The sequence below is a fragment of the Dermacentor andersoni genome, chromosome 2 (assembly GCF_023375885.2).
Source record: "Dermacentor andersoni chromosome 2, qqDerAnde1_hic_scaffold, whole genome shotgun sequence".
NCBI lineage: Eukaryota > Metazoa > Arthropoda > Arachnida > Ixodida > Ixodidae > Dermacentor > Dermacentor andersoni.
In genome coordinates, this window is record NC_092815.1 from 70,873,703 (window position 1) to 70,899,808 (window position 26,106).

The 26,106-nt window shown below is 42.5% G+C and overlaps 1 protein-coding gene across 5 annotated transcripts in view; it reads left to right on the top strand.

The window, feature by feature from the left end:
* The window catches only part of Set2 (SET domain containing 2), a 131,190-nt gene that overhangs the window by 55,371 nt on the left and 49,713 nt on the right, over positions 1-26,106 (top strand). For all 5 annotated transcript variants that reach the window (XM_050188819.3, XM_055076995.1, XM_050188820.2 and 2 more), the window contains 10 exons: positions 74-744; positions 2,203-2,616; positions 3,375-3,671; positions 5,062-5,708; positions 6,132-6,260; positions 6,453-6,504; positions 6,620-6,696; positions 8,393-8,594; positions 13,927-14,024; positions 15,141-15,348. In XM_050188819.3, the coding sequence (XP_050044776.1) occupies positions 74-744; positions 2,203-2,616; positions 3,375-3,671; positions 5,062-5,708; positions 6,132-6,260; positions 6,453-6,504; positions 6,620-6,696; positions 8,393-8,594; positions 13,927-14,024; positions 15,141-15,348 (2,795 nt within the window). The remainder of the gene's footprint in view (positions 1-73; positions 745-2,202; positions 2,617-3,374; positions 3,672-5,061; positions 5,709-6,131; positions 6,261-6,452; positions 6,505-6,619; positions 6,697-8,392; positions 8,595-13,926; positions 14,025-15,140; positions 15,349-26,106) is intronic.

The following is a 26,106-nucleotide window of genomic DNA, read 5'->3' on the forward strand; positions in this document are numbered from 1 at the left end:
GCGCAGACCTATCAAGATGGCGTTGCGTTCGTTTGGTACAGATTTACATTCAACATATAAATTTTTCTTTCAGCTGGGGCAACCAACAAGAGCAAGCAGAAGCAAGGAAGAATGGGGAAGGCGACGGCACAGTCCCCGAAGGTCAGACGGCGAAGGGCGTCCGAGGATATGCCCAGCTTCGAGGGCCCTGCCACACGCCAGCGTAGCGTGCGGCTGCGAAGTGGGGACAAGAGGCGAGGCACCAGCCCGGCCCAGCCGTGTCCAAGCAAGAAGGCACGGCAGAAAAAGCCGCCAGCCGCAGCGAAAAAGCAAGTATCGCGAGGGGCACAGGTGAAAGTCTCCAGCAGCAGGAAGGGGAGCACGTTGGAAAATCTGGAAACGCCAGACACAGAACCTGAACTGGATCAGGATGAAAGCATGCAGGACGTGTCTAGTGTAGACATGGAGAGGGAGGCAGCAGTTTCTCACACAGGTGAACCCCTCGACAGCAATGTAGCAGTTGAAGACCCTCAGACCCTTGCCAGTGCCTGTGAAATTGAGTTGACGCAAGCTGAGGAGAGAGAAGAAGATAAAAATGAGGCATCAAGTGCGGAGCAGCAAGCACATACCACTGTGAACATTACTGAGGCTGTGCATCAGTTGTCAAGCTCTCTTACTGCTGATGGATCTGAGTCGATGGAGCAAGTAATGAATGCTGTGCTAGCTGAAGTGTGCACGTCCGGTGAAAGTGAGCTGCAGCGTAAGGTAAGCTTGATATAGGTTGATTAATTAATTATGTTCAAGGTTGGAGGGATTTTGCTTTTGGTTGTAACTACAGTGACGAGGTTTCTGTTGGATTATCATAGATGGTAAACAGCATTTTATTCATGAGGCAGAGGCAGGCTGCTAACATATGGCAGCATCTATAATTTCTTGTGTAGCCGTTGGAACACTTGTATATGTCCTTTCATATTTAATTGCTCTTGCGGAAAACACACTAGATCAAATTTCTTTGCAGCTGTTGAGTTACATAGAACAATTTTATATGTGGCACACTGTTTTTGTGCTGTTTATACTTCTTTTGTAAGTGACTCGTTTCGTATCTTGGAACTTTATTCTGTGGTATTAGATTGAAAGCACTTAGTGATCGCTGCTGGTTGTGATTTGGATGTCCTGAGGATTTTTGGTTTCTACTCAGTAATTCTTCCACCATTTGCAAAGGTGTGTCACCATGTTGTCTGCCTCAAGAAGCTAGAACCCTATGTTTAGCAGTGCACAATGAACCTTGAGTCAATTAACTGAGTATATCAAAAGCATTTGTTCTCAAGAACAGTTAAGTGTTCATACTTTATAAAAGCCACTTCCTTGAAATTAAATATCTTGGTTGCCTCTTCTCATTTTTCAGTGCTGTGGTTCATGCATGACTAAATTTTGTCTTTGAGGCTCCCCGAGATGGACCACGAAAAGCTTTAGTTTGGTCTCTCAGGCTTGATTCACACAGCCGTCATATATGCACCCCATCACCACAACACAGCACTGGCATCCATCATGTGAGAGCATTTCCTCGCAGGCTTCTCCTTAACCCTACAAAGCCCAACATATCATTTTTGATACGCTGAGTTCAATACCTCAAAATGCTGGTTTAAGCATGGGAAACTTATTGTAAGACCATCAGTAGCGTTTCTGACATGCTGAATCAAACCTTGTTTTCCATAGCTCAGCAAACCAATTACTAGTGTTAATTACTATACTCGTTAATACTATGTACTCTGTGGCCAGAAATAAAGGAGAAAAGGGTTTCTTTTCCTTCATGTAGAATGGTGTTTGGACTTAGTTGAGTTTTGGCCTATGTTGCTTCATTGCCGTCAATGCCAAGGTGACCAACATTTTTTTCAAGCTGTAATGGAATTACATTTATTCTTGGCCCCTTTCACAATGTGTATGTCATGTTGTGAAGAACAAATGGAATGAATGAATGAATGAATGAATGAATGAATGCAAACAGGGAGCTGGTGTCGTTAAGAGCATTGGCCAATGTTGGCAGAATCCCCCCTCCCCCTTTCTGTCTTCTTTTTTAAAGGAGAAACCGACGAGGAAAAGCTCTCTTCACAGCTGCCAATGCAGTGATGGGAGGGGCCGAATTATAGCTGTGTGACTTAGGTCTTAGTCGCTGCTAATGGAGCACTGATAAATGAACTTTCTTTTCCTGTTATCATTTTCTAGGAACTGACAGAGAAAAATAGCTCTGAAATTCACAACACAGCCTGCAGCGAATCAAGTGCAGTGTTGGCCTGTGAAAGCGAAAGTGGACTGTTACCTCTCAGCCAGCCTGAGGCAAATTGTACGCCCATATCTGATGGGGAAATGGAATCTGTCCCCCTTGACATCGAAGCAGTACCTCCTGCACCGGAGAGGACAGAAGGCCCCGTATCAGATACAGCCGCCGAGCCACCTGACAGAGGCTCAAGATCTCAAGAACGTGAAGAGAAAGCACCGATGACTGACAGTGACGCTGCTGTGTCTCGTTCCTGCCTTCTATTGTCACCCACAGAATTGTTGTCACCAGGCGAAGCAAAAGTCGCCGACCATCGGGACCGACGATACTACTGCAGTCCTGACAAATGTGGTACACTCGATGTGAGAATGTGTTTTAACATTTTGTATGTTTGGGGCCATTTGTCTTATAGTGAACTGAACTAGAATGTTAAGCTGACTGCAATTTGTCGTGTTTTTTTAAGGTGCTGTGCAGCCGGGTCAGCGAGTGACATATATTTTTGGATTTCTCTTTCTTTTCTGATACAGTTTACTTTTTTTTTTCCTGAATATGAGATGAATAGCGATGAAAAGGAAAAGTTGCTGTGGCAATGGTGTAAAATTTATTAATTACAGACGAATTTTGCCAAGAATTTCAGCATGGCCACTGCCACTATAACGGTTGCGGGTAGCTCTAGGCACCTTCTTTCTGGTGGTGTTTCCTTACTTCATTTGCTTTTGCTTATTTGTTTTGCACAATTTTACACAATCAAAGCAACCAACTTTTCTATAGCATAGTGTTAAAAAAAAGCTGTTTTAACTGCTGTGTGCTAATGATTGAAGGAAAAATTTGCAGTCTACCTGGCATCAACTGACTACTGCCAGGCTCAGCAATCTACCTGTATTACTGAGAACAACAATGTTGCAGCCACTATGTATGTTATAGCAGAAATTGTGCACATGCACCATTAGCGGGGTTAATTTCTGAGGCCTGCATAAAGAATGGCCGTTCTCTTGTGATGTTACGTGTGCATGAGTGTTTTGGTTGAGGGGGCGGCTAGCCTTTTGTGTTTACAGCAGTACTTGTTGCGTTGTGTGCACATGGTCACTTGAAAGTGTTGTTTGTTGCCATACCTGTGCAGAGTCCCGACAAGGGTTCATCTACGCCAAGATCATCAAGGCGCAGAACCAGATGGCAAGATGCAGAACCTAACACCGTGTCTGAGCCACCTGTGGTGCCTCTCTTTGATTTGTCTGTGTTGCCATCAGAACCTGTTGAATCAGTTGCAACTGTGGCCGTAGAAACGCCCCAGCAGGACTGGACCTCCAACAATTTGCCGGATGCTGATACGGCTTTGCCTCCACCGCCCCCACCAAAAGCCCCATCTCCACAGAGGAAAGATTCAGTTGGTGCACTTGATTCAAGCCGTCCGGAAAAGGTCAGCCAACATGGTTGTAAACGTTAACAGAAGTAACTGTTAGTGTCCTCCAAAATTCAAATTGATGTGTGGCATTGGGTGCCTCCACTGCTTGCTGGAAGAAAAAAAATTCTACCCTCTTAGATATTAGAAATTAGAACTGCTACATGATATCGGAGTGCATTATCGTGGAGCTAAGCCAACTGCTTGAGCACTGCATAAAATGGTGTAACATCACTGCATTTCTGAGTATCGTGCCTTTCTGGAAGGGAAAGTCTGTCTGTCTCTCTCTCTCTCTCTCTCTGTGTATGTGTTTGTGTGCACGTGTGGTGCATGCATACTAATTTGTTGCCAATTTACCCTCCCTGGTCCCTTTATGCATAAACTGAGAGATGACAACACAGTGCTCTTGTGTCTTCTACAGTGTATAAATTACATGGATAATAACTGCATCTGTACTTGACCAGGGGCTTGCACGTGCCTACAAGCTCTGTCAAGGCAGTTGTGCTTCCTAAAAATTCTTACCACTGATATATTTAGTATATGTATCATCCTATTAGAAAGCATCTTACGTGTTCTTAGTACACATTTTACGCACTTTATAGCGACTATCTTTAAGGGCCTTTTACAGCCGCATCATGTCTACCTCTCGCAGTTCAAAATCACTTGACCAGAGGCACCTTTCATGTAGCCATTAGGCAGATTTTTTCCGTATAGAAGGCAAGTAACAGATAAGCCTAACAGGAGAGAACAGGCATTTGTGCTGTAATGGCTGCGGCTATAGTTTTGTATCTTCTATGGTGAGGAGTATGTTGGAATGCTGGATGTTTATTATTATTATTATTATTATTATTATTATTATTATTATTATTATTATTATTATTATTATTATTAAGCATTCGCACCCGGTAATGGTGTCTTGAGCGCAACTGAGGCTAGTCCTGGTCTGTAAATAGGAAAATCGGACTGCATAGGTCCACATTTTTTGAATGATTTACTCTGCAACACGCCTGCTTATGTGCTTTTTTGATGGCTAGCACAAGCCTACTATTTGAAATGAAGCGTTCATAAGCTTACACATCTACATAATTGGGCAGCTGGGACTTCTTGGACCTGAAGTAGCCAACAGTGTAGAATAGGATGAGATAAAAGGAGTGCACATGTAATTAGGCGGATAAATTTTGTTTACAATTTTCTTACTGTGTAAATGCACGAGTGTTTTGATTGTTTCCATCTCTAAGCATTGCAGTTGCTTTAAACCCAGCAAAACTAAGTGCTGCCTAATGAGATTTTGATGTCTTATGAGTGGTCAGTTTTTTTCACCTTGCGCTCAGCACCGTTGAGCTCTCGATCTGCTTCCTCTGGGCAATGTATGCAGCTTGAGAAATCACAGCCACACTCACCCTTGCAGGTCAAGTCTCGCTGGCGGCGCAGCAGTGAACTTGAGACTTTCGACACGGCACCTGCTCCATTGTTGTCTTCACCAGTAGCCCGCAATTCCTCTCCATGCGAAGCTAGGATGCCTGCCATTCAAGAAGCAACTCCCGCTGGCGTGAAGGAAAGCTTGCGAAGGCGGGAGCGTAGTAGCCCCCAATTGGCATCACATTCAAAGGATTCCAAGGAATCCAGAGGCACAAGCAGCAGAGAACAGTCCGACAGCACGACTTCACCCAGAAACTCCAGGAATAACCACAGAACGGAGATCAGCAGGGACAGCAGAGAAAACAGGGACAGAGATGGCAGGGACAGCAGAGACAACAGAGACAGAGACTGCAGGGACAGCAGAGACAACAGGGACAGAGACGGCAGGGACAGCAGAGACAACAGGGACAGAGACTGCAGGGACAGCAGAGACAGCAGGAACAGAGACGGCAGGGACAGCCGAGACAGGGACAGCCGAGATAGGGACAGCCGGGACAAGGACAGCCGAGACATGAGAGATAGCAGGGACAGCAGGGATAGAGGTAGAGACACCAGCAGTGGTAGTGGGACAAATGACTTGCCTACCAAGGCTGTGGGCTACGAGGATATTGAAGAAAACCTCTACCTTTTTGAGAGGTGGGTTGGGCATTTGGTTCACACCGTCAGCCTAATTTAATTTTGTAGGGTTGCTGGCTGGAACAAAAAACTTTGGAAGCCGATTTCTGTATTCATCAAATCAAAGATGTGCCAGGCATCATAATAGGTAATAAAGCGAAGCAAATGCAAAGTTTAATGCTACACATTGCTACATATATGCTCATTAAGTTAATTCTGCAAAATGAATGTGGAATGATGGCCTGTTTACATGTCTGTCCAGCAGCTGATGATGCAGATAGCTTCGGTAACATACCTGGTGGTCCCTTTGGGCGGCTGAAAGAGTAGCAATGAGTTTAGCAGCTTTGATTTACAAAATGCAAGCATGTCGCTCCTCTGAAATGTAGATATTCATCTGCTCATTGATACATGCAAGTCAAGTGTTTGTGCATTTCTTGACTGCAGGCGCAAGACGAAAAGCAAGAAGGAGGTCCGCCGCATGATCTGCGACTGCTCTCTGACTAAGGACGAGAAGGACAGGGGCATCATGGGCTGCGAAGAGGACTGCCTCAACCGCTTGCTTATGATTGAATGGCAAGTTAATTTGAGATCAGCACAATGTTGGCACATGGATTTGCAGGGGCAAAATGCTTTTGAGGATGTTGCATACAAAGTTAGGAGAGCAGCTGTTATACATCATAGGAGATATTTTATGGTCTGTTCTAATAATTAAGGAAAGCTACTAACTAAATTTTTGATGATCTTTTTTTTTTCTTTTTTGTTTAGTGGATCTCGGTGTCCCAATGGCGACAACTGCAGCAACCGGCGATTTCAGAAGGTCTGAGCAGGGAGTTTACGTTGTGTGCTTGTGCTTGTCAAACCAGCAATTTTGTTTGGACATCTCGAATGCAACTCTTCCCTGACGATTTTATACTTCTTTTTTTGCATTGCAGAAAAGCTACATCAAAGTGGAAAAGTTCATGACTGAGAAGAAAGGCTGGGGTTTGCGCACCTTGGAGACTGTCTCTTCGTAAGAAGCAATTTGTGTTAACTTTTTGTATCGTTTTGTTTGGTCTTGCTGTTTTTTAGTTAATGAGTCCTTAGTTACATAGAGAGGGTCTCATTTTCAGAAATCTGCAGTTTGATGTCTACCCGAGTTAAGCATCAAAGCAGTTTAGGTCAAAAGATAGTGTTGCCCACAAGAAGTGCAACTTCTAGCTTTTCTCATGGTAAATTTTGCTTCAGTGTTTTAATTGCACTACTTGAGCAGAAGGAGGGAAATCTAGAGCATAGAGCATTAAAAAGTGCATCTAAAATGGGTGATGTTGCTTGAAATGCCCAATTTTGTTGTACCTAACGGCGTAAGTTGAGAAAGAAATTATATATGTATTAGCATTGGGGCCTGTCTTATGTAGATACTGCAAAGACTTGTGAAACGCATTTTCCATGAGCCATTGTTCAGTCGTCATCTTGGTCAGTTAATTCCACATTCCTGAGTACATTTTCAGTAGGGGGTGGCCAGTAAGGGAGTGCTATCTGATCGACTCATTCAGAGAGGTGAAGTATGTTTGGTATGAGATATTATTTGCATAAATTTCAAGTCCTGCCATGAAGCAGCAAAAGGGACATGTTAGTTCATTTCAGTGACTGTGCAGATCTTCTGTCTCAATGCCATAATGAACTTTTGCAGCCATATGCTTCAACATGTGTAGTGCGCAAATGTTGAGTATTTATCATACTTGTTTTTATTTACCGTATACGTAAAGTTTATTTGTGTAAGCACATAAAACTCCTTCAATTGAGGGTTAGAATACAAGTCAGAGGACAAGCTTTCAGGATCACCAACTTGTTTTGAAAGCTACACGTTATAGACAAAAGTTTAGCAGCTATTCCAGCTATTGGTATCAATATAAAAAAAAAAAATTTTTTTTTTTTTTTTTCAAAGTTCTTGATGAAACTCGCTGATCTTATGTATTTCAATGTGCTAATTTAATATATTGATTTAGTTTTCTTGCAGAGTGAATAACTTTTTAGAAATAAAAAAAATCAGTTTTTTTTTTAGTTCTTGCTTAGAAAATGATGTTGAATGATCAGTGTGTGGTAGTACTACAAGAATGAATTCTCTAAACTGATTTGAGCCAAAGGTATAGCACATTAAACTTTTAAAACGCCCATACTAACACCCAAGGCAAATTATCATTTTTGAAAATTTGTTTAATATTTGTTTATAATATAAGCTGCACTCTCTAATTGTCTACCTTTCTGACAAAAGTAGTTATTGCGATAAGGCAAGTAGCACCAGAGATGTCATCCCTGAAAAACAGCGATACGGCCAGAAATGCTGTATTGAGAAAACGAGAAAGAAACATTTCACGACATGCTCATGGTGATCATGTCAAAGACAACTAAGGATAATACAGGAGTCCAATCAAGCAAGAATAAAGGCTCTACGCCAAGCTAGAGCAAAAGAATGTGAAAATATATTGGCAAATTTTCTGCTCCAAAAAGCAGGGTATCCCTTTAAAGGTGCCCTGACACACTTTCTGAACTTGGTAAGAAAATGTTGCCAATCTCTAGAAGAGGCTCCTGGGAAGGTGTAATTATGGGATCTGTAATTGGTCAATCCATCCATCCATTCATCCCTCTCTCTGTCCATTTTGCATGGACCTTCAAGTGTCATTCCCCTTCAGTTCCACATTCTCATGGTGCCTTTGTAATCTTTTTAGGGGCACATTTGTGATGGAATATGTGGGAGAAGTGCTGACACCAGAGGACTTTCGCAAGCGGGTCAAGCAGTATGCCCGGGACAACAACCAACATTACTACTTCATGGCACTGCGCTCAGATGAGATCATCGATGCGACTCAGAAGGGCAACGTGTCACGTTTCATCAACCACTCATGCGACCCTAACTGTGAGACACAAAAGGTGCGATGCATTTTGCCCCGCATGTCCAGTCTTCCTGCCCCCTACATAGTAAAAGCAATGCAAAAATAATGGCAACATAAGATGAGAAGTGCACAGGACAGGTGTTGACCTGTGTACTTCACTGTCTTGTGTTGCCATTATTTTTGTGCTGTTTTTACTATGAAGATCAGCCAACTCATTCAGTTTTACACCCTGACCTTAATTCATCTTTCGCTATTTTTTTTTCTCTTAAGAATGTTGTTAATGCCAAAAGTTTAGTCACTAAAATATCAGGCATTTCAGTAAACCGTCATTCTCAAAATCAGTGCAGACAGCTCCTCTTTTTTTACACATATTTGCACTGTATTTCCATGGGTAGACAGCACAAATTGTAATCACTGATTGACCTGTTAGTTACCAAATGGCCACTAATTAGACTTTGAATTGTTAAAACACTTTATGCATTACACAATTAAAGCCAGTTGGTGCTGTGTTTGTTTACTTTGTTAGAATTAGTTCTAGTGAAATCAGTTATGGTTTACAGGTAAGGAGTTCCCAAACTCAGGTTGAGAAGCTCTGGCATTTCACATATCATTTTCCCACAGTCTTTCTGATGCACTGCAGGTCAAGGCTAAATGAATGCTAGTGTATATTATGGCTAGTGTTGATGAGGAATATAGGGAAACTGGTGTTAGCTTCAACATGTCAGTAGCTACAGTCGACGACCGAAAATTCGGACTCCACAGGGAGCGTAAATAAATCCGAACTAGTCAATGTCAGAAAAAACGAATGTATAAAAAAAATCACTTTATTTATGTTTTAAGGCCCCTGTGCAAGGAACAAGTGGTCCATGCGTTGCTTCACGCGCTTTGCTTGCATGCAACCAAGTCTGCCTGTATTTCTGCCAGTCTTGAGTTTCGCTGTACGTCGATGCGAGGACCTCAAAGGCTTGAGTCAGATCTGCATGTGGAATGCTCCGGAGCACGGCACATCATCACTTGAGAAGGCGGAAGTTCAGCCTCATCACTTTCATAGTCGAGCTCATTCAAACTGTGAGGGCACCATTTGTGCCATTTGTCACTACCTATCTATAAATTCGCAAGAAAGACTTCTTGAAGCCAGCAGAGCGCTGTCTGGAATGCCAACTAAATAAACAAGCACAGCATGGCAGAGCACTATCCGCAAGGTAAACTCAACAAACAGAATGGCGATAGCGGGCCATGCGTGGGGGTGCCAGAAAAGGATATGATGATCGCAATGTTGATGCGAACTCGCAATTCAGGCAAATCCTCCAAGATTGGCAGTTGCAGCTAAATCTCAGAGGCGTAGAGCGGCAACCAAGGTAAGGCCTCGGAGATTATCATCTGTGTAATCTCTGAGGCCATACTTGATGTCCCGTCAGGGTTGCCAGAGGAAATAATGGCGGCAGAGTTAGCGTATGCTATAGCCACAAACGGAGTCCGGATAATCGAATGTAGAGCTGGCGGCTGTCCGAAATATCGGTCCTTTTTTTGGTCTATGGGGCCATTGACCGTGTCACGAAGTTGTCCCAATTACCAAGCATGTCCGGATTATCGGTGTCCGATTTATCGGTCGTACACTGTATATGAAGTGTTTGTTAAAGTGCCGCTTATGCTTGACATGTAGGGGGAAAAAAACTATACCAGGTGATTACTGCTGGTAGACAATGCACTGCTTTTCTATCTCTTTGTTAATAACTGTAGTAGTCGTACGTGAATAAGCAGCACAAACAACTTCAAAATGTGTTGTTCTATTGCAAAATATGTTTGCTATCAATAAGAGCAATAGGTGCGTCCTTAGTGTTTATGCTAAGAAATGTGCAGGATATTTTAGGGTCTCTATTACTTCAGAGTGACATATTGTGTACCTTGGATGCTGGGAAAAGCCCTATAGTACTCAAAACAACTGCAATTCTTGCATTGTAAGAAAGATTGTATGACTTTTCATTGGCATAGTAATATCACGTACTCTCCTCTTAAGTTTTGTACTGTACTTCTCGTGCCACTCAAGTGAAGCAAGTGGAAAAGTCATGCAACCTCATTATGTATTCCAGCTTAATCTTCACGTTTGTAGTTAATAGCTGTAGTTCTTTCTTCTTTTCCTAAATCAGCTTTTGTGCGTGCTGCATAGGTCAATGAAAGCCAGATTCACCGAATGATCTTGCAAACTGGACATGCTAAGCTCTCCCTTCTAGTATTTCGGGTGAGTTTAGAGGGAGAGAAAGCTTATTTCACCATACATTGAAAATCAGCGATAGCAGGAGTGCAGCCATTAGGACAATTCACACTGTAGCTGGAGCCACAAGTGCCGCCATGTTTAACAACCCTATATCTTAGAGTGCATAAACATTATATGCAATAAACTCTTCAAATAATGTACATTAACATAATATACGCAAACAAAAAAATCCAATAGCGTACAGAGCATATGCAGAGATGACAACTCTATTTCTTTACATAGGTAAAGTGCTTAGGTTAGCTTGTAAACTGTTCTAAAGCTGTCTGTTGACAGCTCTTTACGTTGCCTTGAAGCACTCGTAGGAACAGATTGTGTGGTTCAAAGCAAGTGTTACACAGGGGGCAGCTCTGTACCATTAACTTTCACAGGCATATAAAGCTTGTATCAAGGTTGCATTAAGACTTTTAGAGTACCCTACAGAAAAGAATAATAGAAAATGCCTTCGTTAAGAGGCCCTGAAACTCTTTTTCAACATAGTGAGAAAACGATGTACCGAAGAGGCTGCTGTGAAAATGTGAGCCGAATGCAGTATTCACCCACGTAATGAGCACATTTTTTTTCCCACTATACCGAAGCAAAGCTGGGGGATGCGTTCATTATGCAGGGTAAATTTCATGCAGACATTTTCGAAGCGGCAAAAATTGAAAAGCAAGACGGTAATGATTTGGAACATGCATAAAGTAACTTAAAATACATGTTTACCATTCGCAAAACGAAATTTCACTCCGCATCGGAACCACCAGACCTGCCCTTCAGGTCACTGGCCACTTCATCCACAACATTGTTCCACCATAGAATAAAGAACCAACGCATGAGCCGTGTGAAGTCAGTACGGCCTAGGCCAATTGCGCCTGGAGAAACTGAACGCACGCTCAGAACAGCGATTTAAGAGGAAGCTTTAGCTCGGGCCCAACTCCGACGCGGCCTATTCAAATACATGTAAAAACGCAAAAACGTTTTCCTGAGATAACTCCTGAACCGATTTTAATGAAATTTGTTGCATTTGAGAGAGAAAGTTAAATTCTAGTGACTGTTGGAAGCGGAATTTTGATTTAGGGCTTGAATTTTGTTAAAAAGGATTTTCAAAAATTCAGACGTATGAAAAAAATAGAAGCACGAAGTTTACAAACTAATAGCTCTGCATCAAGAACAGATATCGTGGTTCTGTAAATGGCATCCATTAGACCATTCAAGGCGGACAAATTTGATATGTCAGTTTGCATCTTATGTGAATTTGTTACGTTGTTTACGAGAGTTCTGCAAAAGTTGTAATTACACATTACTCCATTTTTTGAGGTTCATGTGTAACATATCAATTTTGTCCGCTTTAGATGTGCTATCAGGTACAATCCACAGAATTGCGATATCATTTTTTCTTGCTGAGTTACGGAGTTGTAAACTTAATAGTTTCGTTTTCTGAAAGTTTGCGATTTTTGCCAAATTTTTATTAAAAAATTGTCAACCTAAATCGAAAATTAGAAACCAACAGTCACTAGATTTTCAGTTTTTCTTTTAAATGCAGCAAACCCCATCAAATTTGGAGCAGTGGTTGCCGAGAAAAACGAATTATCCTTTTACATGTATTTAGATAGGAGCACCCGAGCTAAAGCTTCCTCTTAAGCGCAGGCGTGTTCTGTGCTCTCTGTGGCTGCCCCGGCTGACGTGGTAGCGGACCTTGCGCGGCTCCGATCGGGCCCCACCTCGTCTTCGCAGCCACTTCCAGAGCCATCTGCCATTATCAAAAGCATCACGTTGAAGCGTGCTATTGTTTTTGCATGCACGCTGTGTGCATCTCTTTGCTCGACCGTCCTGCTCATCGGCATGTCAAAGTGTATTGGTGCCTGATCAGCATTTCCGTTTTGCGAGCAGGTAAAATCTGTGTCCCACAGCAGGCATATAACTCGATGCAAGGCCCATCACACACATCGAAACCCAAGGCAGGCAAAAAAGCGAGCCACAGACACACGAATTCGACAATACGCCCGACTATGACCACTGTGCTGATCAAGTGCCAGCCGCCCCTACTTCAGTTCGACTCTCCCTAGTGCTGCGCTCGGCCACGCATCACGTGTGTGCTCTCTCCTATTATGTTGGCGTAAATTACGTAAACTGCGTGTGTTGCAGAGAGCCAGTTGCATTTTTTTCTCTCTCGAATCTGTGAGGTGCCTCTGCGCTGTCACTGGGGTAAATGATGCGTCAAGCATTAAGTGCGCTTGCTCCAAACACATATGCAAGAGTCAGATTGTAGTCGCTCTGAAAAACTACAGCATGGCTGTTCCACCGTGGGACTGCACAGTAGATAGCTGGAGGAGCGTTCATTACGGGAGAAAAAAAAAAGAAACATTTGTCGCGACTAATCTGAGTGCGAGTTGATTACATGAGCGCATTCATCATGCGAACAAATATGATATTACTGCACTGCATGCAGCAGGAAATTTACAACCTACAGCCAAACACAGAAAAAGTAGCTTGCTCTCTCTTCCACAATGTCATGCTGTGCCATCGAAAGCAGCTGACCCACCAACTCTACTGGCTGATTTCGTGATCATAAAAGCATTCTCAGTAATACATATTTGCTATGTTAGAGTTAAATAACTGAAAAATATATGTCTGCATTCTCAAAAAGACAGAAAAGTCATTTAATCTTTGTACTGCACGTGGCCTCTAAGATGGCAGCAGTGTGTTGTGTAGCACAGTCTACTGTGGCCGCAAGCCGTGATGAGCCTTTTCCCCACCACAATACCAAACACTTTTGCCTGTGGCTTTACTCATTGTTTCTCCACTGTATAGCTTGGAGCAAGCTAACGGAGTTGAAATGAGAAAGAAAGCAGGGTATCGGTGCAATAGCTCCACTTACAGTTGAAGTATTCGAAAGATTTTTGCAGCATGAGATTCAAGAGACATCCTCCTTTAATAGTGAGGCCATTCTATGATTGGCTATAAAGGTGTTTCAGGGCCCCTTTAAATATATATTGGCCTTCTGCTGACCTATTTTTTTTCTCTCCTTCGTTGTCCAAAGAAGTTTTCTCTGGAGCATGCAGAAGTTATTTAAGAAACCTAACAGGGGATGCTGTTCATAATATGTGGCTTGCAGTGGACAGTGAATGGGGAACTCAGGATTGGCTTCTTCACAAGACGGCCACTGAGAGCTGGTGAAGAGCTGACCTTCGACTACCAGTTCCAGAGATATGGGTGTGTTCTGTCTTCTGATCATTTCTTTCTTTTGTTAGACTCCACCATGCTTTTTTTTTTTTTTTCTATTGAGACCTGTCGGCTGTTAGTGTTTAATTAGGTATATAACTTCTTGCATGTACTGCAAGGTTTATGCTGCCTAAGCAAATAGGTGGATTTAGTACCCATACCATTTATTGCACAATTTCTTGGCCCTGTGTTAGTTTCTTCTTCATGGTGGAGAGGGATAGCTTATGCTGAAAACACAATGGCATGCTTTCTTGGTGTTTGTCATTGGCATAATGCTTAAGGGAACTAGGTAGTGACACTAGGCTGCTCTCGCAAAAAAAGTAAGCATCCGGCTTATTTGTACATTGTTGATATGCTTAAGGGGCAAGAACCATATTTTGGAATGGTCTCTTCTGACATATTTTCACGTCCGTACCACTCAATATCTGGCACATTGGTACCAGACTGCAGCAAAGGGCATTGCCTGCTGCCCATGCCACCAGTAGACTAAACAGTGATGCAACATGAGAATTATGTAAAATGCCAGTAATGATGACTGTGGTGTTTTGCGGCTGAGCGTGAAACCTCAATTTTGATTCCCGACTTTGGCAGCCATATTCTGATGGTAGAAAAATGCAAGAAAGCTAGGTACACCCATGAGTAGGTAATATGTGAAGGAACACAAAACTTATTTTCAAGCAACAATTGCTTAAATTAAGCATAGATGTCGAGTTACAGTGAACTTTTCAGCGTAAACTTCAGTGTATCATTACATATTAGCTGTTCAAGCATTTAGAACTAGCTGTGTTTAACAACACTGCAAATATTACACAGTGTAATCGAAATTCAACCTCTGATCACCTTCTTTTGAGCTATGAGGGATGCCAGCTTTGAGACATAAACACCATCACATAATTTAAGTAGGGTCAAAAGGGAAGCTGTGCAGATTTCTTTGACACATCTGCTTCGACTTGCTTATCATTTTGGTGCATACTTTAAGACATTCCCAAAAGGGGCCATTCCAGAATATGGCTTCATTTATTGATATGTCATTTGGATAAACCATGGTGGATCGTAGAAGCTGGAGTGCTTACGTGAGCATTGTCCATGCTTGTCAACCCAATTCAGCAAAGAGGCGCAGCGCTGCCACTGTGAATCTAGCAACTGCCGGGGCTACATTGGGGAGGACACGAAGATGACGCTCAAGTCTGGCCGCAGCCAGCTTCAGAAACGAACCAGCAGCAGCACCAGCAGCAGCGCCAGCAGTAGTAGCAGCAGCAGTGCTTCGTCCAAGAGGGTCGAGGAGCGCAAGCGAGACACGGTGGAGGACTTGGCGGTGAGTCAGTGGCAGAGTCCTGCTTTCAGCTCTTCCATGCTGTCAAAACAGCTGCTTGGTGGCTTCTGAGGTCCTTATGCTGGCTGCTTTCCTTTGGCTCGCTTTGAAGCTGGACATTGAAGTGGCTCATCATGCACAAGCCTTTCTTTATGCCCAGTATTCCTATGGGTCATTTTTCACAAGCAGAGGCACGTCAACAAAAATTTTGGGCTGTTAAATATATTATGTATAAAGAGATCTCACTGACCTTGCATGGTGCAGGCAGCAAAGTAATTGTAAGGATGCACTTGGCATTGCGCAAGGGATCAATTTGGCATCGTTGCATGCAAGTCGGAAAGTTAAACCTCGTTATAGCGAAGTCGGTAAAATTGGCAATTTGCTATATGCAAATAAGTACAGTTGCCGACCGATTTTTCTTGCACGGTAAGGGGCTGCAGAAATTTCCAAATTATCAGGCAACCGAAAAAAAAAAGCAAATTTGAATGAGAAAACAAATCATTTCGATAAATTTGGGAGTCAGCGACAAATGATACGGTTTCATGCCATGTACATCGACAATATCTTCACATCGGCGGTACAAATTAAGTGAAGCCAGCCAACACTTTCCCGTGCACTCCGCCCCCACGACTGGTAATGTTGCCCGCACTGGCACGACGCTATCAGAAAAAGCACTGCCAGCTGGGAGCGATTGCTTCGTCTGCCTCTCGCTCAAACAGGTCGCCTAAGCTCGAGATTACACAACCTACAATACTAAACGCACGAGTAGACAGCTTACATGGTGCCACGCCATCTCAGCACACGAGGCAGCAGCGCATACAGCCATGCACAGCCATGGCTGACACGCGTGCCAAAAATCGAGACACGTGCAACCTCTCTCTCTCCCACTCCGCCCGCCCCGCAGTCTCGCTCGTGCTTGAGCGCGTTACCCCGAGCTTGTTCCCCTCCCCCTCTTTCCCCTTGCTCGCACGGGACGGCATCACTCGTGAAGTTACCATCTTTCTTGTCTCACCCTCACACACTTTCACTCGCAGCTAAAGCGTATAGTGCGCGGGGCACAGTAGGATCTTATTGTACTTGGATGTTATGCAGAAACGACGCGGCTCCACTTTGGGCGATGGTCGCACAGCACGCGATTTGAGAGGTGTGTTTGCAAGCAGCCGCGTGTAATTCAATCATTTGACTATCTGCGCCCCCGGAAGTTTCCATTTATTGTCCCAGCATGTCTTTGCAGCGGCAGTGAAATTTCCTTATATTGAGGTTCTAAATGCGTGGTTTTCTATGAAAAGGTTATGAAAAGTTAAATACTTTAAATCGAGAATTTCAGTATATCAACATTCATTATAACGACGTTTAACTGTATACTGTTAACAGCCCATTGTTTTTGAGACTAAAATGAAAGCTAAACAAGAATAGATCTGGCTGATAAATTCTGTTGTACAAATGCCTCCTTGTGTATTTGCATAAACTTTGTTGTGCAAAGGAGCTAATGTGGAATAAAAAAATGAGAGATCCAATGCACGTTTCAATTTATGTGAAGCTAAGCGTTTGTGAAGCGGTTCTCTCACATGTATAAATTATTGTGCATATGTGCTACACGATGTGACGCACTGTGCGCCAATTGTCTCGAAAAGCTGCTTGGTGTTTGCATGAGAGAAGTATGCGTGCATTTATGACCTAATGTTTAGAGCATTGGGCTATTAGGCTGGGAGATTGAAGTTTGATCTCACCATTTACACGTAATTCTTTTATTTTCTGTCTTTGAGCTGTTTGGCAAAACAGCAGCAGCCGCAGTCACCTAAGTCTAGGAGGGTTTGCTGAGAAACTTTTGCTTTAATGCAGTTGACTTCCGTTAATTTGACCCTGATGCCGATGAAAATTATCGAATTATGCAATGCAGAAATATGCCAAAACATAGCACTGATTCACTTGGCAGTATTAGCCCAGTTTTAACTCCTCCAAAACAATTGTGTGGCCACTTTTTATGCTTACAAAGTTGAAAACTAACGTGGAAATGTTAGTAAAGCCCCTAACAAAGCAGTAATCTATTGTGCACCCGGTGTTTTTAGGAAGGAAAATGGGCAAGGGTCCTATGTGTTTCGCAATAACTGGTTCCCTAAAGTCAGTTTTGCCGCAGTGCAGCTGCTATGCATAAAGTATACAAACACCACAAAGGTATATTTTGATGCCGTATACGATTGCACCTTGCGGGCACTTTCTGGCCCCCCTTTTTTTTTAAACCAAAGGAACATGCTGAAAGCAGGTGAATATAAGAATTGGACATTGTGAGCTCTGGTTGTTGCTTTAAGATTGTCCTTGGGCAGGCCACAAATAGCTGTTTTCTACGAGAGACCTTTTTTTTAATGGGTATTCAATGTGTTCACTGTTCCACTTTTTATGTGAACGAAGTTGAAAACTAACGTGGAAATGTTAGTAAAGCTCCTAAACAAAGTAGAAATTTAATGTGCACCCGTTTTATTTGGCAAGGAAAATGGGCAAGGGTCCTATGTGTTGCACAATGTCAACTGGTGCTCTAAAGCCAGCTTTGCCGCAGTGCAGCTGCTATGCGTAAAGCATACAAACGCCACAAAAGTATATTTTGATGCCATATACAATTGCACCTTGCGGCCAATTTCTGGCCCAACTTTTTTAAAAACAAGAAACAAGGAGCATGCTGAAAGCAGGTAAATACAGGAATTGGACATTGGGAGCTCTGGTTATTGCTCTATAATCGTCCTTGGGCAGGCCACAAATGGCTGTTTTCTACGAGAGCTTCTTTTTTTTTTTTTTCATGTGTATTCAATGCGTTCATCCCCCAAGCTCTGCCTAGACAGACACTGCTACTAAAGGATTCTTTATTGGCTCCACGTAAGGTTCAGGCGCATGCAAGCTGATTGGTCAAGTTCTAATTATCCGGCTAAGGCCAATTTTGGGGCTGATACAACGAAAGTTTGGACTCGTAGAAGTGTGTGGGTGCCGCCTGGAACCTTAGGTCGAGATAAAATTAATCAAAAATTGAAATTTACGGAAGTCTGCTACATTGCATCTTTCTCAAAAAATATTTGCTATAGAATTATGCACAATTGCTTCCATATGCGAGAAAGGTGAAAACAAAATTTGGCAATAATGCATCTGAATGTAGTCATGGCAGCACCACGATTTACAGAAATGTGATCTCTAAGCAGCTGTCATTTGATGAATGAGCTGCAGCCATTAAATCTTAGCCATTGACTTTGAAAAGCTCGCTTTGTAGTGTATGCAGGCCCATGTCGCACAAAAATTTATTGCCATTTGCTAGCTAGTGACATTCAGTGCATCAAGTAATATTAGGTTCAGCAGACTGCTTCACTGCAAAGACAGGGCTGCTACTAGCTTTTAACGCATTCATTTCTCAAAGATTTTGGAATGCATTCCCTGAATTCATTTGATTGCAGATGCCATTTTCAATGAGTGACATTGAATATTCCTGCTGAGCAGTCATAACAATAAATGGGAACATAATGTGATAAAATAGCATTACATCATCCATTGTTGCAATGGTATTACTCCAGTTTCATAAACTGACAAAGAAAGTTTATTATTATTATTATTATTATTATTATTATTATTATTATTATTAATGTCCCAGGATGGTATTCAGCTGGGCTTTTATCATGTTAGATGGGATATGGGTTAGTTACCGCATTCATTGTCATAGCTTTGGGACCATTGCATGCTTCAGAATTTCTAAGGTCTTGAATCTACTTGAATTTATAGTACCCTGAAACACATTTGTGGAATTGGACACCTTTCAACGAAGAAAGTTTGAATCGTGAGCCTTCAGAGTTACCAAAATGTTGAAAACAAGGGGAAGTTTGGCTGCTTGATTGTGTTGTAACGTAATTAGGTGGAACAATTATCTATTGCACAATAATCATATATTTATATATAATATATTAATATATATTATCATTATATTAATATATTAGAATTAGAAAATTTTTGCTTATGCAGGCTACTTAAAAACTAATTATAGTTTGGAATCAGCTAAGACAAATGTTGGTCACTCGTGTTTTCTAAGCTCAGCTTTAATAACAGAGAAACAATTTTCTGAGAGGCATCTTCCCATCATAAAAAAAAGTTTGGAAAGCTAGCCTTATAGCAAATATGTAGTATTTCTAAGACGTATAGGAGCACATTAACTAGCACAGAAGCTGTCGTACGAATGCTAGAATGAAATCGGGTCTGTGATGTTGGTTGTAGTGCTCATTGATAAATGTGGTTAACGTTATATTAAGTTTGCAAAGAGTTAACCTTGCAGGCTTTAGAATCTTTTCCTGCATAAAAATGAACGAAATATGCTATATACGATGAAATTGTCAATGTCCCGCATCTCGTCAGCACTGCATTTTGGCGCAACATTCAAAACTTAAAAGAGCTTTGACTTCTTCAAACAATGTGCTACTGGCCATTTATCCATAACTGTCGGTTCTTATCCATAATTTCAAATTCTATAGCTATGTACCATGAGTTAGTATCTGAAGTAGCATTATAGGTCATGCTGCTTGTTTTTGGTGCCTGGTTAAGTATTTTTCTGGCCTACCTGTGCATTTGAAGGGCATTAATTAATAATGCCCGTGAGGCTGATGTAGGGTTTCGGAATTTGTGCCTTTTTGAGAAGTCTCCTTGTGTGAAATGCATTACACATGGGAATCTTTCATGTGAGCCAATTTATTGCTTAGGTCAAGGGGTCTACCAGCATCATTTTCTTAGAGTAGGTAGTTGTATTGTGTACTCATTGCATATAAAAGCTTGCATTACATGTTAGCTTGTGGGTTGCTAGGCAATCACACGATATTTCTTCCTTTTTTTGGAAGAAAAACCCTGCAAAGATTAATGAAGGTTCTTACCATTTGACAAATTTTTCTTACTCCTTCTTTTTTCTTTTTTTTACCTCTTAGAAGCTCTTACATGCAGGCAGTTTGACCATTTACCGGTTGTGTGACTGAATTGCTCTGTGTGATGCATAAGATGCATACTTTTTCTCATACTGGACAACTTTGTGAGACTTTGTGGTTTTTGTTGGACACGTTGCTGATTTTTCTAGCTCCTTTAGATCTAAGCCCAATGCGGGATTGTTTGCAATGACACTTCAGACTGACTTATAGCCTACTAGGCATCATATGCGACAACTTTCAAACAGTGAGCATAAATGGTAGCATAATACGGTGAGACGTGGCAATGTGCCGTTCCTTCTTTGAAGGAGCAGTCAGTGGCAAATCACAACAGCAGCACAGACAGCGTGTCACGTGGCATGATGTCACCAGTTCACTGCAACCCATAAGCTTCCACAGTTGGTACAAGCCAGCAAAACCTGCTTTCTTGCTTCCGACTCCTGGTGATGAGTCATGTATTTAAACCTTTTGATGCCAAGGATGAGTCTTTCCTCTTGGAGGTGTTTCCTCCAAAATATGCCAGTGAAGGGTCTTGCTTGCCCAGAGATTTACTTTCATCTACTGAGTGGCAGTCTTTTTGTCATTCTGGTGTGAATGCTGCGGTGTTAAATGGCACCAGCTTCCCTGCAAACAGATTTATTGAGGGTGCGGTCGGTGGCTGCAATGACAGCTGCCATTTTTAAGGCTGGAATCGTGCTATCTTTCTTGCATTCCTTCACCTGAGGTAAATTATTAGATTATTAAGTTGTGTTCAGAGCTTCAATTTCGTTCTGACAATTACAAAGAAGTTTTGAGCCTCTGGTGGCTTTTCTCATGTAGACGTGGTTCAACAAAAACACTTTGCCACTGGTACAACTGTAATTTTTTTTCCTTGCCGTGCCAGCAGTAACATGTTGCATGCAGGACCACAAAAGCACGCTTGACTTATGTGAACTGTATCTGTGGCCTTGCCTATCTGTAACTCAGAAAGTATCTGTAACATCAGAAAGTAACAATTAAACTAGTGATGTTGCAATAATGAAACATGTTTACAATAAATCAGTCATTAAAAAGTTCAGAAAATTTTGGTGGCGTTCTAAAAAGAAAAAAAAATGTTGGCACGAAACGGGTTAAAGAATGAAGGAGCTTGGCGTTCGTTATGAAGTCGTGTAATTTTATTTCGGCTGCAATTTCATAAAAATGGGGCAATAAAACAAAAACACAAAGAATTCACAAATGCTTGCAATATTTGGGCAACTGTATCCATAGTGGTCAGCAACACAACTACTGTGACTGATGTTGCTCGCAGACCTGCTATGATGAAATTTGTGCGCTTGGTCCATTGTTTGGTTGCAATTCACATATTATTTCGTTTGAACGATCATAGAAGGACACAATTACGTTGTCTAGGATTTATTTGCAATACTGTTAGTCATGCAAATCCACTTCCAGATGATTATTTCTTTCTGCTCAGAGTTCATGAAAGCTGTTCTGCATGTCTTGGTAAAACTACTTAATGTTGTTATACTGTCGAACCTCATAACAGTCTCGTTCAACATGAATATGTCTTAATTACACCCAGTATTAATTATAAGCATGCATGCTGATATCGGGGGGGGGGGGGGGGGTATTGATTCAGCCTACGTGAAAGAAGTGCAAGCATGATATCGCTGACAGGTCAGCAGAGAGCCTCCTGTAGATTTTGACGGCTTATTGGCAGCTTGCCATGGTAAAAAAAATATGTGGCACAGGAACAATGGTAAATTACAAGTGAAGTGCAGGCTTTGCACTGCCATCGCTACGCAGCTGTGTGATTATGTGGGGTCAGCATGTTGGCTTACCGACTGCGAGCAAGCCGGACTGAGCCCTTCGCTAAAATATGCACGCACATCTAGAATGTCTTGTTTCAAGCTTCTCTTGCTGTGTTTGACATTTTTGATATCAGAATCACTGAAAACTGAGGGAGCACAAATATTCTCTTTGTAATATCCAATATTGTCTTGGATCTTGCATTTTAGGTTTTGTTATAGCAGTAAAACACGCTGTAATAAAGCCCGGCCAACCAAATTTGTTTGTATAAGTGTCAGCATTCATTACTTGAGGTTAACTCTGGTGCTTTTTTCCCTCACTTGGTGGTTACAACTTTTACTCGGCCTTTCTTTAGCTTTGCCTTATGTCCAGTCTTGTCCATCCATTTCAATAAGGCTTATTACTTTCTGTAGCATGTTGGAAGTACCTGCTGGTTCTTCGGCAAGATGATATAGTGCAACATAAGTACAATAATGCGCACCCTAATGGCTTGATGGGCTCATCGCTGTGTCATGTGCATTCACACACACACCACATTTCTTCTCGGTCATCCGCTGCTTTCAAACACCGAGATAATTATATAGGGCCCATTTATTCAATGTTGAACTCATTAACCACCAAAGAAATAGAAAATGTTGACAACCTCAGCAGCTAGTTTTAACAGCCTTCAATGCAAGGTGCACACATCACAGTCGTGCCATTTTCACTCACCTCTTCAAGCAGCAGACTGTAGTGAGCAATGGCTACAAGTAGTTTGGTAAAGGCTTTGAACGTGACTAGCTGAGAGACTAACTGAGATAGCAGAAGCCATGTCCCGAGGGCCCGCCCTAACTCGGCGCTTCTCTTGCAGCCTCCGGCTGTCTGGCCAATAAACTGCCCGGGCCATCACGAACGGATATGTGACCGCTTGAGCTTCGCTATTGGCACGCTCGGCCGAGGTAAATAAAATACTCGCTCCATTACCTTCCACTTCTTGAGCCACTACATACATGCCACCACCCACACAATGTGGAAGTAAATTATACTTCTCCCTCCAACATAGCTGCAATGGCACCGGCTGACATGAAGCAACTTGGATGGATGCATGACAGAAACTCCACGTCCTTGGCACGCTTGCGCGATACCTTCCAGGCTGTCCTCTACGGCACAACGCAAACATTTACACAACACCTGAAATGTCGCCAGGAGACCGGCCGACCTGTCACTTTCCAACATGCTCTCAAACGCCATATGGTTTACTGTATGCTATATGTGACCACTTTTAAAAGCAGCATGGCATTGTTGCATTACGATTGCAACCATTCCTCGTTGTTTCGATTTATGGGCATATTTGAAAGCACATTCATTGGCCTGACCATTTTGCAGCATGTCGCTAAGTGTTTCTTTTTTTTTCTTTACACACATTTCATCAACTGTGTGAGTAAACGATTTGAGGTCTTACCTTTAGGGCTTGTATGGTGATAGTACTTTATACATACAGTGCAGTCCGCTTGTAACGTTCAAGAACAGGAAAGTGAGTCAGCATAGCTGATTACCACCCACAAACTGACCTTAAAGTGCACCACACAGGATGAATGGGGAAAATTTTCATCAGATACTAAAGTATCGGGAAGCTTCGAAGAAAACTCTGACAGGTTTCTCAGAAAGCAAGCTTTGCAGTAGAAGAAAAATTTGCCTGTCCAATGTTAGAATCTGAGATCAGTGCCTTTCCTCAACATAGTGTACCATTTGAGGTAAGCAGCAGATGGCAGTGTGAGGCGAAATTAATCAACATATTGAAGCATAAGAACAATAAGCCAGTTAATCAGACTGCTAACATAAATTTAGAGTTGGGGGGGAAAGGAAACGGGTAATGTGCAGTGAAGTAATTGTCACTTCGCGAGTGCACCTCAACCGCACTTCACTGGGGAAGGAGAGGTAAACGGGAGGCGGGATAGTGTGCTTCTCAACAGGGTGTGCTGACCTAGGGGAGAAAGACGAGGGCAATGCGGAGGAAAAGGAGTATATGCGGAGCGAGGGAACAAACAAAAAGCAGCAGGGGACAGCAGGGCTTGTCCAGGCCATGGTGAAGCCTTTTGCTCCAGCTGCTTGTCAGTGGCACGTAGTTCGCACCGAATCTTCAGTTTGTGTTCGGAAAGTACAGCAGTCTCATTGATATGAATCTCCCGAGACAGCACAAGAATTTATATCGGCTGAAATTTATATCCACCAAAAATGTTCAAAAATCAGCAAATTAAGGGTGGACACGGCAATGAAACGGGTGACTTGCTAAAAATTTCAAATTAAAATTTTCCTGCTATCCTGGGACCTTCCTTTATCTCATGGTGAAATATTTGGAAGAAATGCACTGCAGAATTTGAAAAAATTGCATTACTTTTTTAGTGTGTTGTCTTCAAATCGAGAAGAAAATTGGATTTTGGGAGGTGCTATTGCACCACTGACCGCGCAGTCGCAGCGTTCCGTTGAGAGGGCGCTGCCATCTTTGTATCGCCATAAGCACGAGAGATGAGGAATTCAGGTAGCCACAGCGTTGTATTTCTCCATGCAGAAATAAACAACAAAAGCGCCTGTGAAAAGAGGAAAATAGCATCACAATTCGTTACAACAAATGCATAGCAGATTGGAAGTGCTCCTATAGGCTAACTGGTGCTCTTGTTTCACACACATGTTGGCAGTGGCAAGCTGCGCACTTCGTGTTTAGAGGTTGATATTTCAAGATCTGCATGGTTATCTCAAGTTGTTTTCGTTGCTTCTGCCTGAAGGTGATAAGGACATGATTTGCGCAAACTAAGGGAATCTATTTCCAGTGCGGCAACTTCGAGTTGTGTGATCTGATGGTTGCAAAATTAGAAAAGTTTCAAATTATCATCGGGCGTCGTAGATATGGAGATAAGGCTACCCATGGATGGGAATGCTGCCTATCTTGCTGATGCAGCAAAACTGGGTCGTGTAGGATTTCCAGCTCCTGATAACGTTGCAAGGTGTTTGTAAACGCCTGCCTGGTCGCATGGTATTGCGCAAGGCAGATTTTTTTCTTTCATCTTTATTTTGAGGGGGGTGGAGGTCCCACACATGCCTGTGGAGTCAAGGCAGAGTGACATAGGTTGCCTGGCAACAGTAATGCGGCCAGCGCACGGGTGTGGCCGCTATGCCGGCTTGACAATTCAGCCAGCAGAGTTTTAGCATGTCCGACATTCCAGTAAATGCAGGCGGGCTGGCCGTTTCACTGGATGGGTGGAAGCGTAAATGTGAGTGGCTGCTGTGGTGCAGCTACCTGATGGCGCAGAGCTCAACCAACCAAACAAAGAGCTAATGTTGCAGTAAGCAAGTGTGTTATTGTTTGCTCCTGGTCTAAATTTTCTCAGCGGTATAATTGGGTCGTGATTCGCCGCTGTCAAAAATTTACATCTGCAGCAGAGTGGAACACACTTGGTTGATGCAATACTAGCTCTGTGTTTGTCTTGTTCAGCTCTGTACCGCGAGGTGACACCACCTGACAAGCCACTATACATTTGTGCCTATCCAGTAAAACGCCCAGGTGTGCTGAGTTTCGTGTGGCTGCTCGATTGTGTGCCACAACGCGAAAAGCGGTGTTCAGCATTCTAAATTAAGTGCGTTGTGCGGTAATGGACTAGGGCCGGAACTTTCGGAAAATTTGTATCTTCCCAAAATTCATATCAGGTGCGATTGCATCGAGATTCTACTCAAGAGTATTTGCTTAATTTGAGTTTGTTATGCTAGGGTTCGACAATATTGTCATAGATATATCCTGTTCAAGTCATATCCGTGTATTCGTACCGTCCATTTGAAATACTAATCGCAAAACATGTATAAGCACTGTAGCATCAAACGCAGACTTCTCAATATCGATTTTGTTGTTTGAATCTGCGCACTTTTCTGGGATGTTGTCGTCTTGTTTATTCAAGTCAGAATATTTTGCATTTCAATCTTATGGGTTCGGTTTAAAGCTGGCTGATTTCTGCAGTGAAAGCTTATCTCTCTTGTGAAAAGCGAAATGTGAAAACACCCTTGTACTTAG